Raw genomic sequence first — 16,734 nt, 5'->3', positions numbered from 1 at the left:
GCATCCAAGGCTGTGGATATTCAATATGGTCTACATGAATTCAGGTAATCATAATACTTCACTGAATATACAGATAAATCCTTAACTTAAGACCCAAAACTGAGGCCAGAATTACAGTTGGAAAGCAATGCAGTTATTAAGCAAGTGATTGTGTGCCTGGACCTATTTTATGAGAATTTTTACTGTAGTCATTTAAATCAGGGCTTTTCAACCAGTGGTACGGGTACCACCTGTGGTACGGGTACCACCTGTGGTACATTGGTATCTGGCAGGTGATACGCAACCATCCTAGAAAAGTAGTGGGGGAGGGGAATGAGCTCAACCGGTGTCAGTATTGCACAAGTCTGAGCGAGAGATGGCTGGAGCTGCAGGGCTGTCAGAACTCAGCAGAAGTGCCAGGATCAGCGCCAGGCTCCAGCTGGAGCTCGGCGCTGATCCTGGTGCTTCTGAGCGCAGATCAGCTGGAATGTTACAGCATCTCCAGGGTCTTGTGATTTACATTCAGATGCTTGGCAACTGATTCATATTTATGATGGCCACAGTGACCCAGGATCACGTGAAGTGGCCAAAACCTGTGGTAAGCACCCAGCAGAGGTGGGGGGGAAATAAAAACCAACCCCCCCTCCCGCTGCCAATCCTCAACAGAAATGCTCACAAAAATGAAAACCTCGGACAGGAGGAAGAGCGCTGCTGGGCCAGCAGGCAGGCATCTCGCTAGGCTGTGGCTTGGGGGGCACTTTTTTCAGTGCCATTGTAACTTCAAACAGTCACTAAGCAAACTGTTGTAAGTCAAGGACTACCTGTACTTCATCACTTTTTTTCCTTTGGTGGGGGGTCATCAAGTTTTTGACACCTTGCTAGGCGACTGGTGGTACTTGGATGTTGCCATATCCTAAAAGTGGTACAATGGGTGAAAAGGTTGAAAAGCCCTGATTTAAATGCATCACATGGTGATTAAAAACAAATCTGGCTGCCCCTACTGCATTGCTTGTCAGAAGCTGACTTGGAAGGTTCCAAATCACAATCGTGTTACTGCAAGGCACTGCAACTCTTATAAATGCAAGGTGGTTGCCAAATGCTGAAATTTTAATCACATAACCACCAGGGTGATTCAATGATCATAATTTTGAGTGAGTCATAAGTCAGTTTGCTGCGGTTGAACCATTGTTAAATGAACAATGAACAAGTAAGTTGAGGATTACCGTATTTTTCGGACCATAAGACGCACCTGACCATAAGACGCACCCAGTTTTTAGAGCAGGAAAAGAAGAAAAAAAATATTCTGAACCAAATAGTACCGGTATACTAGGAAGGAAGGAGGGGAGAGAGAGAGAGAAGGAAGGAGGGAGGAAGGAAGAAAGAGAGATAGAGAGAAAGAAAGAAAGAGAAAGAAAAAAAAAAGAAAGGAGAGAAAGGAAGAAAGAAAGAAGAAAGGGAGGATGGAGGGAGGGAGCAAGGAAGAGAGAGAGAGAGAAAGAAAGAAGGAAGGAAGGAAGGGAGAAGGAAGAAAGAGGGAAGGAAGAGAAGGAAGGAAGAAAGAGAGGAGGGAGGGAGGGAGGGAGGAAGAAAGAGAAAGAAAGAAAGAAAGAAAGAAGAAAGAAAAAAGAAAGAGAAAGAAAGAAAGAAAGAAAGAAAGAAAGAAAGAAAGAAAGAAAGAAAGAAAGAAAGAAAGAAAGAAAGGTAGGTAGGTAGGTACCGGTAGTTTCTTTTCCCTGAATAGGTTTTCTAAGATGCCGAAGCAATTTCAAACAATTAGCAGTATTATCTTGCAAATGGGAAATCACTTCCAATAAACTTCACAGAGAAACCTGCAGGGACAACTCCTCACGGCTTTGCCTATGAGGTTTAGTTTAGCAAAAACTTTCTTTAGCAGCGAGGTAAAAGAAAGAAAATGTGCGCGCACAGGGAGGGGGAGGCAGTCAGAAGGCATGGCAGGCACATCCGCATTTCCTCCCCTTCTGACCAATCACAGGGGCGGGGCGGAGAATTCCATGTCTTCATTCAATCACGTCTCTCCAATGGAGCTGATGGACTGCGTTGACTGAACGGGAGACAAGTGTTTTCACTTACCTTCGGACCATAAGACGCACCTCGTTTTTCCACCCACTTTTGGGAGGGGAAAAGTGCGTCTTATGGTCCGAAAAATACGGTACTTGTATACCTAATAAAATATAGTCTTGATAATTCAAAATTGTACTATGACACTAATATGCAAACCTGTATCAGGTAGTCAGCAATGTATTCTGGCTTCAGGCAATTCACTCCTTGAGCTGCAGCCTCTCTTATATTAATTCTAACATCTTCTGGTTTTAGTTTATTAAGATCAGCAAAAAAATGAGTAACTTCTCTAAAGATAGGTGGATAATATGCAGGGAACACCTGTAGATTCAATCAGGCAGAGATTCTGGAAAATAACTTGTCAGATTTAAGAAAAACATACACAATATTTTGTTGAAATATAATACAATACTAATGTTGGATGATCATTGTCTGCTCATGTGGGTAAGACTTTCATGATATTATTAAAATTAAAATATTAAAATATTATTAAAATTAAAATTAAAATTAAATGAGGCAATATAATATTACTTCTGCATTTTGCAAAAAGATTAAATCATAAGAGTTAATATTTTTTTAAGAAGTAAATGGTGCGCTCTCCCACTTTTTCCCCTGTGTGGATCTGAAACAGTAACAGAGATCTGAATATCTATATACTACTAAAATTTTTAGCATGACCTTAACCAGGCAAGCGCACCAACAATTTTTGAATCAAGGTAATTTGATTCAAATAGGCTAACTTACTGAATGTGTCCAAAATCCAGGACTTCTGATCTGTACTCCCTGGTAGATCAGCTCTGACCTGCATACAATCTCTAGTCCAACCCCAAGCATTCAAACCAACCCATGCCACACACGTGTGTGCCATCCTTGACCAACATAGCACCTCACACAACCCTGCGACTGACCAAGCATTCTTCTTGACTCACACTACCTCCCCACGTCCTACCTGATCTGGTGGTCCACCTGGTGGTGCACCTCCTACCGTGTGCACCCCCATGGCCCCATACACCCTTCTTGACCTACACCTACGAGAACCATCCCTGATTTACACAGCACTTCTTGGGCACTCCCAGGCATCCTTCCCGACCTATGCCACCCAAGCCTCCTCGATCCATACTGCATCTCTGGTGCACACCCATACAACCTTCTCAACCCATACAACACTTCTTGTACATCCCCACACTCCTTTCCTTTTTTACATCTAAAATAATTCATTTATAAAAAAAATTGAGGTTTAACATATAATCTGAAAGCATTGCTTTTTATTAAATAGCAACATTTCCATCACCTATGATTGTCAAATATACTGATACCTAAATAATTAAATGTATACACACCTTTGCACTTCCTGATTCTAGAAGACGCTTGAAGCCTGATTCCTTGGCTGGGTCAACATTCAAAATAACTCTCCAACCACCAAATGCCCCCTTAAAAAGGCAGAAACATTCATTTATATGTTTGAGTGTGCACCAAAATATAATTAACTTTGTCACACTGAATATATTTTATTTTTTACCATTTACATTTCAGGCTCAGATAGACAATGCAAATTAATTCTAAGATTAATTAATCTTAGCAATTTTCAAAGACAAGGCTATTGCTAAGCACATTGATTTGTGCTTTAGATTGTAAGCCGCCCTGAGTCTTCGGAGAAGGGCGGTATATAAATGGGATTTTTTAAAAAAATTAAATCAAGAAAGCAATATAAATTAATATTCTTCCCTGTTCCAATTCAAATTGGCAGATACTCTATCTGACAGCATGAGGTTGGAGTCTCAAAAGGCAAAAAATGCTCTACCTGACTCAGAGAAAAGTGCAGAAAAACTTCAGCAATACCACCATCCACAAATAACAGGTCAAAGCCCTTCTATTACTTTGAACCAAAAAAGAAATAAAAATAATTGGATCTATAGCCCTTCCATGCTTCAGTACATGGTATGAAGTTATCTGAAGATGCACTCAAATTGGTCTCACACAACATAAAAAGTGTCTCTCACCTGAAAATTATGAACTAAATCGTAGCTTGCAAACTCTGGGGTAAGTCCAAAAATGCTTATTAACTCACATCTTCTCTCCTTCACTCTCTGTGTTTCACTGATTATAGTTTTACCAAGGTAACAAAGCTCATAAGAAACCTAGTAACTTAAACCTCATCTGGCAATGAAATGCTAACAAAAGCTCCTGGTTTAGATACTTCAGATTGGTCTGAGGAACAGAGAATATTACACAAAGAAAACTGTACAAACATAATGATAGGAAACCACAGTATTCCAATCAATGTCAAAAATCATGTTTCTTAAATCTCTCATTTGGCCATTTATTTACCTACTGTAAAACAAGATATTTTAAAGTTTTACTATACTTGTGTTTTACACTATAGTGACTGAGGTATCTATCCTTGATGGTCTCTGAGCTTGGTTGCTTTCTTGCAGGTGTTTCATTACCAAACTAGGTAACATCTTTAGTGCTGTTGCTAATTTGGGTAATGAAACATTTTCAAGAAAACAACCAAGCTCAGAGAGCACCAAGGACCCCTCATTTCAACTCTGAGCTACAAATATTCTCTTTTAATGGTACTAGAGTGACTGTATACTATAAATTGTTATTTGGGGTGGAGGTTTGGCCTTTGAGTCAGTGTTAATCCTTGGTGACTATCTGGACTAGTTCCTTCAGTTTTCTTGGTAGCATTTTCATAAATTCATGCAGTATCCATCAATGAAAAAGTATTTTGAGTAAATTAAGTTGGATTAATCTTTGTTAGATGAAATATACTTCTGTCCACAAGATACAACTCATGTTGTTTATTGTGTAAATACCTCAGCAGAGCTGTTTTCCTCTCTCCGTCGTTGTATTGTCTTTCTCCATCTCATTGCTGCAACTGCTAACTTCTTCTGAACTATATTGATTCCAGTCAGTACACTAAGTATAGAGTTGCTTCCCCACTCATAATCTTCCTCCTATAATGATATTTAATTCTGTCAAGTTTAAAGGAAATTTCAAAAAAAATCTTAAGACAAATCATTCTCATGCCAAACTGGGCAGAATAGTAGAAATTTATAAAAACCCTATCTATTAAAAAAATTTCAGCATTCATGAGTTAAACAAATCCAATATGATTTTAGCTTGCTTTCTTTAGCTTCATACTTCAAACAAACTTCAATAAGACTTCAAACAAACTTCAATAAGACTTCAAACTTTCAAGAACAGAATTTCAGAAAGCTATTGTTCAAAAATGAAAATATCTCTACTCAGGAGATATTTACTGGAAAAAATTTCTAGAGCAATTACTTCTAATTCAGATTTATACTTATTGGACCTCTCTTCAGATTACTGGCTTCTCATATTCATAATTTAGGTATAGAAATTTTTATGCAACCACATCCACCTATCATTTCTAACTTTAAACCTCCCACTTGAATTTTGATCTGTTTGTTCAAGACTATTGTATCTAATAAAAATGAAAGTAATACTTTTTAACCTAGTAACTTTCCTTAAATCTAGAGAAAGAAAGTGGAATTACATGTAGGACATTTTTTCAATTGCTTCCCTGCCCCAAAATCACTTGCTGTTCTTATGCAGCCCCTCCAGAATAATACAGGGTGACAGAATGCTGCATATCAGCAAGTGGGATTCTGAACAGGATGCTGGTCAGGGGTTAATGTTACATCCCAGCAGAAGTAAAGGATGTACTTCACAAGACTATTGAGACCTGTACCATTTCAAGGATTAAAAAAGGCCAGAAAAGGACAGGATCAGAATTCACTTGGATAAATGGATATATTGAGACAAATGGGTTTAAAAACAAAACACTAAGGTCTTAGTTGTACTGTAAATTACTGTAAAATACTATGGGTAACCCATTTTTTCTTTTGAATCTCTGTTTGAACTATTGTCCAGTGGTTCAGTTTTAATTATCTCTAGTTTTATTGCTTACATTTTCTGTTTTTATGGAAATATATTATTTGGAAGCAAGGCTTTAAGGATAATAGGCAGGACAGAGAGTATAATATAAAGTTGAGTATTCCTGCTAGTTTAGAATTTATCGTTGTTAAATGGCCAACCATACTGTTACATATCATCAGCCTTTAGATTAGATCACAATGAGCAGTGGAAATCCTAATCCCTTTATAAAGAGATCAGACCCAATATGTCCAATGTTACTCTTTAGTTTAATAAAGATAGCAGCCCAAGGCATTTCAGTCCTTTCAGGAGTTGGTTGATTCTTTACTCTTCTGTTTAAGGGCTGAAATCATGCAAAGTAGAAAGGAGAGTCCCAAAGATGCTTTTTCAAAAGGCAACTGGACTTTGTTTTTCCTTGAAGACATTTTGCTTCTCATCCAAGAAGCTTCTTCAGTTCTGACTGAATGGTAGAGGATGGAAGGATTTATATTCCTTACAGTCATCTGGGTATTAGCACTCCTTTTGAGAGCCTTTGAGGTCACTTGAAGGTTTATCTGTGCTTTCAGGGTCACCTGAAGAGTGCAAATGGGTGTGGAATCTTCTTGGAACTGCTGAATGGGCTGTGTTGTAATCAGGAGATAGGTAATGTTGTATCCCTCCTCCTCTGTTGAGAGAAGGCAGTTCAGTCTTCACGTAGATGGCCTCTTTGACCCCTCTTTCAAACCAGCGGTCTTCTCTATCCAGACTATATTGTGTTTCAACCACCACAAAGGACATAAACACTTTAAACCTGAAAATATTCTAAGACAGAAGTGTTTCTACCCCAAGGATAAAACACCCAGCAATGTGCTGTATGCAGTACAATGGAGTGAGACATGTACATATCTGTACATTGGAGAAACAAAACAACCACTTCACAAATGCACCGCACAACGTAAGACAGACATGTCAAACACAAGGCCCGGGGGCCGGATCCGGCCCGCGAAGTGGTTTCATGTGGCCCCCGAAGCCATCCTAGAAACAGTGAGGGAACAGCCCCCACTGCCTTGGCCCTGGCCCAGAGACCCTCCTTCTGCCAGAGACCCTCAGATCTGTCCCACTCCTGCCCAGGTCCCCATAGGCACCCTTGATGCGAACGATGTAGAGCTGGCCATGCCCACCCTGTAGGCCATACGCACTCTAGCCACGCCCACGCAGTGGGCCACGCCCACCCTGGCCATACCCACCCGGCCCCTTGAGGGCAACCGCAATGCTGATGCGGCCCTCAATGAAATTGAGTTTGACACCCCTGACGTAAGAGAACAAACCCATCAGGACAACATTCAGCTGTCCATTTGCATTTGAAAGACAAAGCTCATTCTTTTGAAGACAGCAAAGTCCACATTCTGGATAGAGAAGACCGCTGGTTTGAAAGAGGGGTCAAAGAGGCCATCTACGTGAAGACTGAACTGCCCTCTCCCCACAGAGGAGGAGGGATACAACATTACCTATCTCCTGATTACAACACAGTCCATTCAGCAGTTCCAAGAAGATTCCACACCCATTTGAGCTATTCAGATGACCCAGAAGGCACTGATAAATCTCCAAGTGACCTCAAAAACTCTCAAAAGGAGTGCTAATACCCAGATGACTGCAAGGAATATAAATCCTTCCAACCTCTACCATTCAGTCAGAACTGAAGAAGCTTCTTGGACGAGAAGCAAAACAACTTCCAAGGAAAAACAAAGTCCAGTTGCCTTTTGATTTAATGATAATTTTATTATATAAAATTCAAAGAAAAATTCAAAAAAGTAATAGAAAACTAGGAGGATGGAGAGGAGAAAAAAATGGTGTAAAGAGGGGAAAGAAAAAAGGCACCAATTTCTGACTCTTTAGCACAGTAGAAGATAACAACATTACGACTGCTACTTTTTACTTTTAAACAACAGTATGTACAAGCTATTTACAATAAACCTATCTAATTAGCAAAGACAAAAACAAAATTTCATTTTTTTTCATTGCAAGCACAAAATCTGGAAGCAATTTCAAAATAAAAACAAGGTTAGATATATTCTCTTCTTTGAAGAAAAGAATCAGTTTGACCATCTCTGCTTCTCTTTGCTGTGGGGAATAATACATACTTCTGTTGACTCATTAATCTTTATTATAATTCATATTAAGGGGATCCTCTATACCACTTCAATTTTTTTTAACCCTAAAGGGAGAAAACGTTTTTTTCTAGTTTGGATATTTTACTAAGTTTAAACAATACAAGTAGTCATCAAGTTGTGAATGTAATGGAGCCTGCACATTCCATTCGTATCTCAAGGATTTGTAGGAGTGAACCTCAGACCTTGAACGCGATTTACTCCCAGCTTTCACCCACACATTAGCTAATTTAATGTGTGGGTGAATGCATGGCTCATTAAGTGAACATGAGGTATCTCAGGGTGGGGAAGGCCATGGGGGGGGGCTAGTGATGGAACAGGCCACCTGCTTCAGACCACCCAAGCTTCCTCCACTGAGATACATCATGTTCCCTCCCCTGGGGTCACCACAATTGCTCCCTCGCCCAATCTTGCCACACTGGGTCACTTACCTTTTAAAGATCTGTCTCCTCTCCAGCCTCTCTCTTTTTCTATTTCCGGCAAGAGCAGAGGGAGACCTCGAAGCCCAGAACAGACCTCTAAAAGCATGCAGCCGCTGCCCACAGCCTCCCTTCTGGGCCTTGGAGGCCTGGAGGAAGACTTTGAAGCCCAGAACAGACCTCCAGAGGCCAGCGGAAGCACCCCCCCAGCTTCCTTTCCGGGCAATGTCTTGAAAAAGGCCTTCGACACCCGGATCAGGCCTCCGGACGCCCAAGGAAGCAGCCTCCCACCTCCTTTCCGAGCAGCAGCAGCCCGGAAAAGGCTTCCAAAGCCCGGATCTGGATTCCAAAGGCCCGAAGAAGCGTCCTCCAGCTTACGTTCTGTTCTCTGTTGCAGAGAAAAGAAGCCTAAACTACCATGAGATCACGCAAGATCAGTAGCGTGAGATCTCAGGCAACTGATCTTGCATGATCTTACGTTACTTTAGGCCTCCATTCTCTGCGAATGCACCAAAGGCTTGGAGCAGCCAAGAAAGCGAAGGATCTTTCAATCTTCGCAAGGTGAGTATCCACAAGTCTAATGCCTAAGGAGACCCAAGGGAGGGAATAGCCAGGGTGAATGTTGCAGTACCACTGTGGTCGTTCGTAAGGGTGAACAACTGCTCTGGTGTGGCAACATTCATAATTTTGGGACATTTTTGTAAACATTATGGGGCACTTATCGCGTAACTTTGAACATTCGCTAAGGAATTTTCATCATAATGAAAATTGGTGTCAGCTTTACATTCCAAAGGTAAAGTTAGGTTATTTGAGCTATCCAATATTAGTAGAGTTGACAAAGTGGGTTGATAATGTTCTTTTTTAAATGTCCTCTGTATAATTATAATCTTTGGACCCTAGGTGATTTATGGTATAAATGATTTCTGTATTTTCAAAGATTTCCTTAATGACAGACTGCAGCACAGAGTTAAACATCTTCATAGCTCCCTCTAGTGGTCAAAAAAGTGTTATTTCTCCCCCCCCCCCCCAATATTTTCTAGCCAGAGTTCACAAAAATCGGAAAATTTCAGCCACCACAATACAAGGCTACAGATTATTTTAAAAGTAGCAAATTAAGACTACAACTTTTATTCTTATATTTTAAAAGAAAAAATGCTCCATGCTTTCTTATTTTAGCTGCCTCCAGGAACCCTCTTCCTCGTTTTTTTAACAATAAAGGAGTCTCAAAGATGGCGTATAGCTTCAAAAAGGAATGATAAACTGTAACTAAAGAGAGGTTCTTTTAGCTAATAGAGATAACAGTCTCATAAATTGATTAAGAAATGAAGGGAACAGCTTACTGTCGGGTTTTGAAAAGTAAATTCCAAAACGGCTGTTTTATCCAACAACGATGTAATTTCAGCACCCCCACCCCCACCTTCAACTCACCAGCTATTTTGAAGCACGGCTTCTAAAACTGCTTGCAGACTGTTACAGTTATTAGAGGACCTTGAGGGATGATTCTGGGACTCTCCCTAATCCAAGAGGGTCAAATAAATAAAAGGAAGCCTGTTCCTTCTGTTGTTAAGTTGGGGGGAAAATGACAGTTCAGAGAGAGGGAATTCTCTGGGTGTGTCAGCTGCTGGCCAAGTCTTCACTGGAAGTCCTCATGGGACAACCATGACCTGGATGACTGAGGATATCCATAGACAAGTAGACAGGAGAAATATTCTTAATTAGGAGATATTAGTTGAAGAATGGCTAAGTAAAGTGCGTCCTAAGGAAAGTAAGGAAAATAACTGAAAGAACATACTGGAAAAAGCCTACTTATCAATGACTTTGAATTCTGTGATTTCCTGCCTTCTTAGACAGTAGGGAGATTGGTTTGTACTGTTGTGTTCAAAAGTCAAACAATTAATATTTTGGTGGGAATATCTATCTATCTATCTGTCTGTCTGTCTGTCTGTCTGTCTGTCTGTCTGTCTGTCTGTCTATCTATCTATCTATCTATCTATCTATCTATCCATCCATCCATCCATCCATCCATCCATCTATCTTATCTATCTATCTACCTACCTACCTACCTATCTATATCGTATACATTGGTCAGATTCAAAGAAATATTTGTTCACCATGAAATGCATGCTGGGACATTATGTTCTAGCGTGTAAATTACATTAAAATGTTAATGAATTTTAAATGTTCTTAATAACGTTGAATACCTTTACAAAGCTGTGTGCTGCTCGGCATGCTTCCAAATAAGAACGATGAAGCACCCATTTTCCTGCTGCCATTGATGCCAAGAATTTTTCATTGCGAAGAGGCTGTCCCACAATTGTATGTGTGCAGCTCGAATCAAAGCATTGCTTCTCCAACACTACTCCCCCTAAGGAATATATTTTTGTACTGTTATTTTAAAATAGAATGCCTTCTGAAGGAAACGCAAATTTAGGAATTTAAGAATTATTTAATTAGTTCAAAAGAAACATGGTTCAATATGTCTCTATGAGGAATGCAGCAAAAGAATCTAGATACAACATTCCAAAAGGTTCTATGAATCACCTACCTAGTTCTTCAATTAGCTGGTAATAATCAATTCGTTCCTGTGGATTAAGAGAAGAGAACTGAAATCTGTGCATTTTTGTTGGTTCTTCATAGTCCCTTTGGTCAATTTCAGTGACCTGAATATGAAATAAAATAAAAATAATTAAAGGATGAATAGGATGCTTTCTCATTAACAATATCCTTCCTACATAAAAAATTCTTGCATATATTTAGCAAGCCATCTAACATAAATTTAGAGTAAATTATCTAACTTAAACCATCATGACTACAGTTCCAGTCATTTAAGGTTATCATATTCCATTTTTCACATATTTCAGTGCTATTACATTGTCATTTATTACTGTAATCACACTGCCACAATTTAGTATTTAATAATAATTGTTATTATTAGCCGTCTTTTGCAATTGACTAATGATGAATTTGTCAATGCCAATGGTGCTCAAGTGATGCCCCAGTTCTTTTGGGATTGCACCCAAGGCACCTATTACTATTGGCACTACCTTTGCTGGCTGCTGCCATAGTCATTCTATTTCTATTTGCAGGTCTCTGTATTTTGTGATTTTCTCCAGTTCTTTCTCTTCTCTTCTGCTGCCTCCAGGTACTGCCAGGCCTACTAGCCAGACTTTTTTTGTTTTTTTTTTAATTGGCAATATGCATTTGTTATTTAGGCTTGGTCTTGCGCAGCCAGAATTAGCTGCTTTGTCTTTTCTTCAACTTTCCTGCTCTTAGCCATTGCTAAGTGTTGTTAATATCTGTTTTCTCTGTTGTTGTTTTTTCTGTATTGGCCATGTAATACTTTGTCTTCTCATGCCTCCATCCTGTTCTTCATTTGGTCTTCCTTGTAGGCCAGTTTGGTCTCTCCAATAGTCAGTAAGCCTTTCTGGTATACTAACTTCAATGCATCTTCTTCACTGTCCTTCAGATATTCTTCCCATCTAATGTACTTGCAACATTCCATGCCTACATATTTTCCTTGATAGGTAGAGTCTGTTAATGATTCAATGTTATTATTTTGGGTCTTCCTAACCAGGGCTGCTGCTGCTGCTGCTGCTGCTGCTGCTGCTGTTGTTGTTGTTGTTGTTGTTGTTATTATTATTATTATTATTATTATTATTATTATTATTATTATTATTATTGTTATTGTTGTTGTTGTTGTTGTATTAAAACACAAGAAGCAGCAACTAAAACCATTCCAAAGAAAAAGAAATGCAAGAAAGCAAAATGGTTGTCTGAGGAAGCTTTGCAAATAGCTGAGGACAGGAGGGAAGCGAAAGGCAAGGGAGAAAAAGAAAGATACATCCAATTGAATGCAGAATTCCAGAGAATAGCTAGAAGAGATAAGAATGCCTTCTTAAATGAACAGTGCAAAGAAATAGAAGAAAACAATAGAATAGGGAGGACCAGAGATCTCTTCAAGAAAATTGGAGAGATGAAGGGAACATTTCATGCAAAAATGGGCATGATAAAAGAACCAAAATGGCAGGGACCTAACAGAGGCAGAAGAGATTAAGGTGGCAAAATTACACAGAAGAACTATACAAGAGTGAGCTTAACATACCTGATAATCACAATGAGGTGGTCACTGACCTCGAGCCAAACATCCTAGAATGTGAAGTGAAATGGGCCTTAGGAAAGCTGAGCAACAACAAAGCTAGTGGAGGTGACAGTATTCCAGCTGAGCTATTCAAAATCTTAAAAGACGATGCAGTAAAAGTGCTACACTCAATTTGCCAGCAAATTTAGAAAACTCAACAGTGGCCACAGGATTGAAAAAGATCAGTTTACATTCCAATTCCAAAGAAAGGCAGTGCCAAAGAATGTTCAAACTATCGCACCATTGCACTCATTTCACATGCTAGTAAAGTTATGCTTAAAATCCTACAAGCTAGACTCCAGCAGTATGTGGATCGAGAACTACCAGAAGTACAGGCAGGATTTCGAAGAGGCAGAGGAACTAGAGATCAAATTGCTAACATACGCTGGATCATGGAGAAAGCTAAGGAGTTCCAGAAAAACATCTACTTCTGCTTCATTGACTATGCTAAAGCATTTGACTGTGTGGATCACAACAAACTGTGGCAAGTTCTTAAAGAGATGGGAGTACCAGACCATCTTATTTGTCTCTCGAGAAACCTATATGCGGGTCAAGAAGCAATAGTGAGAATTGGACACGGAACCACTGATTGGTTCAAAATTGGGAAAGGAGTCTGGCAAGGCTGTATAATGTCACCTTGCCTGTTTAACTTATATGCAGAGCACATCATGAGAAAGGCACGGCTAGATGAATCAAAAATTGGAATTAAGATTGATGGGAGAAATATCAACAACCTAAGATATGCAGATGATACCACTCTAATGGCAGAAAGTGAAGACAAACTAAAGAGCCTCTTGTTGCGAGTGAAGGAGGAGAGTGCAAAATTTGGGTTGAAACTAAACATTAAGAAAACCAAGATCATGGCATCCGGCCCTCTCAATTCCTGGCAAATAGATGGGGAAGAAATGGAGGTAGTGACAGATTTTATTTTCCTGGGCTCCAAGATCACCACAGACGGGGACTGCAGCCAAGAAATTAAAAGATGCTTGCTCCTGGGGAGGAAAACCATGGCAAATCTAGACAGCACACTGAAAAGCAGAGACATCACCCTGCCAACAAAAGTCCGTATAATCAAGGCTATGGTCTTCCCAGTTGCAATGTATGGCTGTGAAAGTTGGACCGTAAGAAAGGCTGAGTGCCAAAGAATTGAGCCTTTGAACTGTGGTGCTGGGGAAGACTCCTGCGAATGCCTTGGACTGCAAGGCAATCAAACCGGTCAGTCCTAGAGGAGATCAACCCTGACCGCTGTTTAGAAGGCCAGATCCTGAAGTTGAAACTCAAATACTTTGGCCACCTAATGAGAAGGAAGGACTCACTGGAGAAGAGCCTAGTGCTGGGAAAGGTTAAGGGCAAGAGAAGAAGGGGATGACAGAGAATGAGGTGGCTGGACGGAGTCACTGAAGCAGAAGGTGTGAGCCTAAATGGACTCCAGAAGATGGTAGAGGACAGGAAGGCCTGGAGGAACATTGTCCATGGGGTCGCGATGGGTTGGACATGACTTCGCAACTAACATTAAAATACAAATACACATTAGATCAAAGAGTTTTATGACTCATAAGCCTTGTAAAATAAAAGTTTACAATCTAATCATTTGTTAGATGTCTAAGTCCTACTAGATTGTTGTTTTTCATACAACAGTTTAGCAGAATTATATTTTGGAAATTATTTATTTGAATTAGTAAAATCTGTGCATACATTTGAAATCAAGATTATGGCCCGTGCCTATGGAGAAGAGGATTTTTCCCCCCTCTAGGTCATTCTAAAGGCATCCACATAGGTATTACATCTCTATATTACTAAAGATGACCAGTTCAATTCCAATTTCTAGTTTCTTCATCAAGAAGAATATAGTCAGAAATAGCCAATTGCAATCAAATATAATATTAGACTTAGCTACTGTGAATATTTATTAGGAATTTTGTTTAACTTAACCTTTGGATTTTGCAGCATTGGCAGGATTTTACTTTCCCCAGGCTTTCAACTAAATTTTAATCAAGGAAAAGGATTTCTGGCAGGGTAAGAAGAGAATTTAAATTAATCAATTTGATTGAAAGTCCTGTTCAACTGTCTTCCAGGTGATTTTCCGTAAAGATTTTAGCAAACTGTATCATTGGTCTACCTGGAGAATGAGAACTAAATTCATAGCCAGTTCAAATTCTGTGAAGCAACATCCATTATTTTTAGTTTACTTCCTGTTTGATTTCAGTATCTTCATTACTCTTTAGCAAGTAGAAGAAATTACAAGATTGAAAGTAACTGCTAGGAAACTACTAAAATGAACATTTTTTTCACAACATCTTAGATGTTATGAATAAGATAATCTTAAATTATAGATAAGAGATGTATATCTATTTAAGATTTAAGATTATCTTATTCACAACATCTAAGATCACGTCAAACTAGAGATACAATTTCTCAATTTATGTGCTACTCTATGTATCCATTTACCATGATAGAACTTACATCTTCTTTTGGCTGGGGAGCGACAGGAGGATTTGCCAATGGAAAAGCAATAGCAGGAGCCAATGGAGTTGGGATCAGATGATCTTCTTTTATTGGCGTTTCTGGATTTCTAATTAGAAGATTTGCAACCTCGACTGAATCAATTTTCGTTGAATCATTAATCCCTTAAATCAGAAAAATATTAGTGCATGATTTTTCATATTTGATGAAATTGAATAGTTTACTGAGTAAAAGCAAGTAAAAATGGACCAGTCAAAAAGGAGCATAAATACTCCTTTCCTATACTCCAAGACAGTTACCTATTTAATTGTAGGTAACTATTTCAACATAAATGGGATTTTCTTCTGAATAAACATGTTTAAGGCTACAACCTAAGCTTTATTTACACATGGAATAACAATATATACAATTTAAATTCAATTACATATAAGATGAACATCAGGTTAATCCAAACTCACACCACAAACACATTTTCTAAATTCTATTTCAGTCTAAATATAAATTTCTCAATCCAAACATTTTGCATGAGAAAAGATGTCAAATTCATCAAGATTATAAACAAATAAAAATAACAAAAATTACCTTCCATGCAGAGGTTAAAAAGAATAAAGCATTTAAAGTGCTCATTTACAGAATAACAAGAAACAATTCAGGCAACCTTCACTATGTGACTCTTTGCTTTTGTACATAAATTTTAGAAGGTCCACAAGGAGTCAAGCATGAAATGACAGTAATATACCTAATTCAGTCCAGATATCTTCCATGTCAAGAATAGAAAATGACAGCTAAAATGTGCAAAAGTTTTAACTACAGATTCTCATGTGATAATGAAATTGAAACTCAAATGCTGAAAGCCTATTCTGCCATTTATGCTGCAACTCACCCATTTCAACAATTTCTGTATCACTCAAAGACTTTCTAAGTGAAAGTTCTCCTGGGGTCACTGCAGTAGTTTGAATTTGTTCTGAATACTGTGAAGGACTGTTAGGCCATTGCAAGTTGCTGGCAAGCCGTGCTCTCTCCTCTCGTGCCGTAGGGTCATCCCAAATTATCTGCTCATTCTGGGATGGCTCCGTATTGACATCAGTTGCTCCGTGACGTGACTGCCTGAGACATGAGAATATGCAGCGTTAGGAAAAAATGAGGACATAACTTAAGCTGTTCTGAGCAGTTTTCCTAAGATTACAGCCCTGAAATCTTAACATTCTGGCTAGTAGCTACCTTAAAGCTTCCAAGATTCTACTGCGGCCATTACGAACAGAACGGGATCCATCTGGAGTTGTTGGAGAATTCTCAAAACCATTCCTAGATAAGACGTTCCTTTGTCCTTGCAACTTTGTTAATGATGTGGCAGTCATGATTTCTTGGAGTTGCTTCTGAAAGTTTTCCCTCATTTCCAATGTCTGTGTTAAAACTTACATACAAAAAAAGAATAAGGAAACTATTACAATCAAAATTACACCTGTGGCATGCATGCATAAATAAAACAATAATAGCAAGGTTTGAAGGGATCTTGGAAGTCATCTATCCAACCCCCTCCTCAGGCAGGAAACCCTATACCATTTAAGACAAATGGCTGTCTAGTCTCTTCTTAAAAATTTCCAGT

At 39.1% G+C, this 16,734-nt stretch overlaps 1 protein-coding gene across 3 annotated transcripts in view; it reads right to left on the bottom strand.

The window, feature by feature from the left end:
- TOPBP1 (DNA topoisomerase II binding protein 1) overlaps positions 1–16,734 on the bottom strand; it is a 50,525-nt gene that overhangs the window by 1,477 nt on the left and 32,314 nt on the right. For all 3 annotated transcript variants that reach the window (XM_081343178.1, XM_081343176.1, XM_081343177.1), the window contains 8 exons: positions 16,350–16,542; positions 16,012–16,235; positions 15,129–15,292; positions 11,073–11,187; positions 10,729–10,892; positions 4,878–5,018; positions 3,399–3,488; positions 2,218–2,379 (listed from right to left, as the gene is read on the bottom strand). In XM_081343178.1, coding sequence (XP_081199304.1) covers positions 2,218–2,379; positions 3,399–3,488; positions 4,878–5,018; positions 10,729–10,892; positions 11,073–11,187; positions 15,129–15,292; positions 16,012–16,235; positions 16,350–16,542 — 1,253 coding nt within the window. The remainder of the gene's footprint in view (positions 1–2,217; positions 2,380–3,398; positions 3,489–4,877; positions 5,019–10,728; positions 10,893–11,072; positions 11,188–15,128; positions 15,293–16,011; positions 16,236–16,349; positions 16,543–16,734) is intronic.

This window comes from Vipera berus (assembly GCF_964194415.1).
Source record: "Vipera berus genome assembly, chromosome: Z".
Classification (NCBI taxonomy): domain Eukaryota; kingdom Metazoa; phylum Chordata; class Lepidosauria; order Squamata; family Viperidae; genus Vipera; species Vipera berus.
This window is presented reverse-complemented; position numbering and strand designations above follow the sequence as displayed.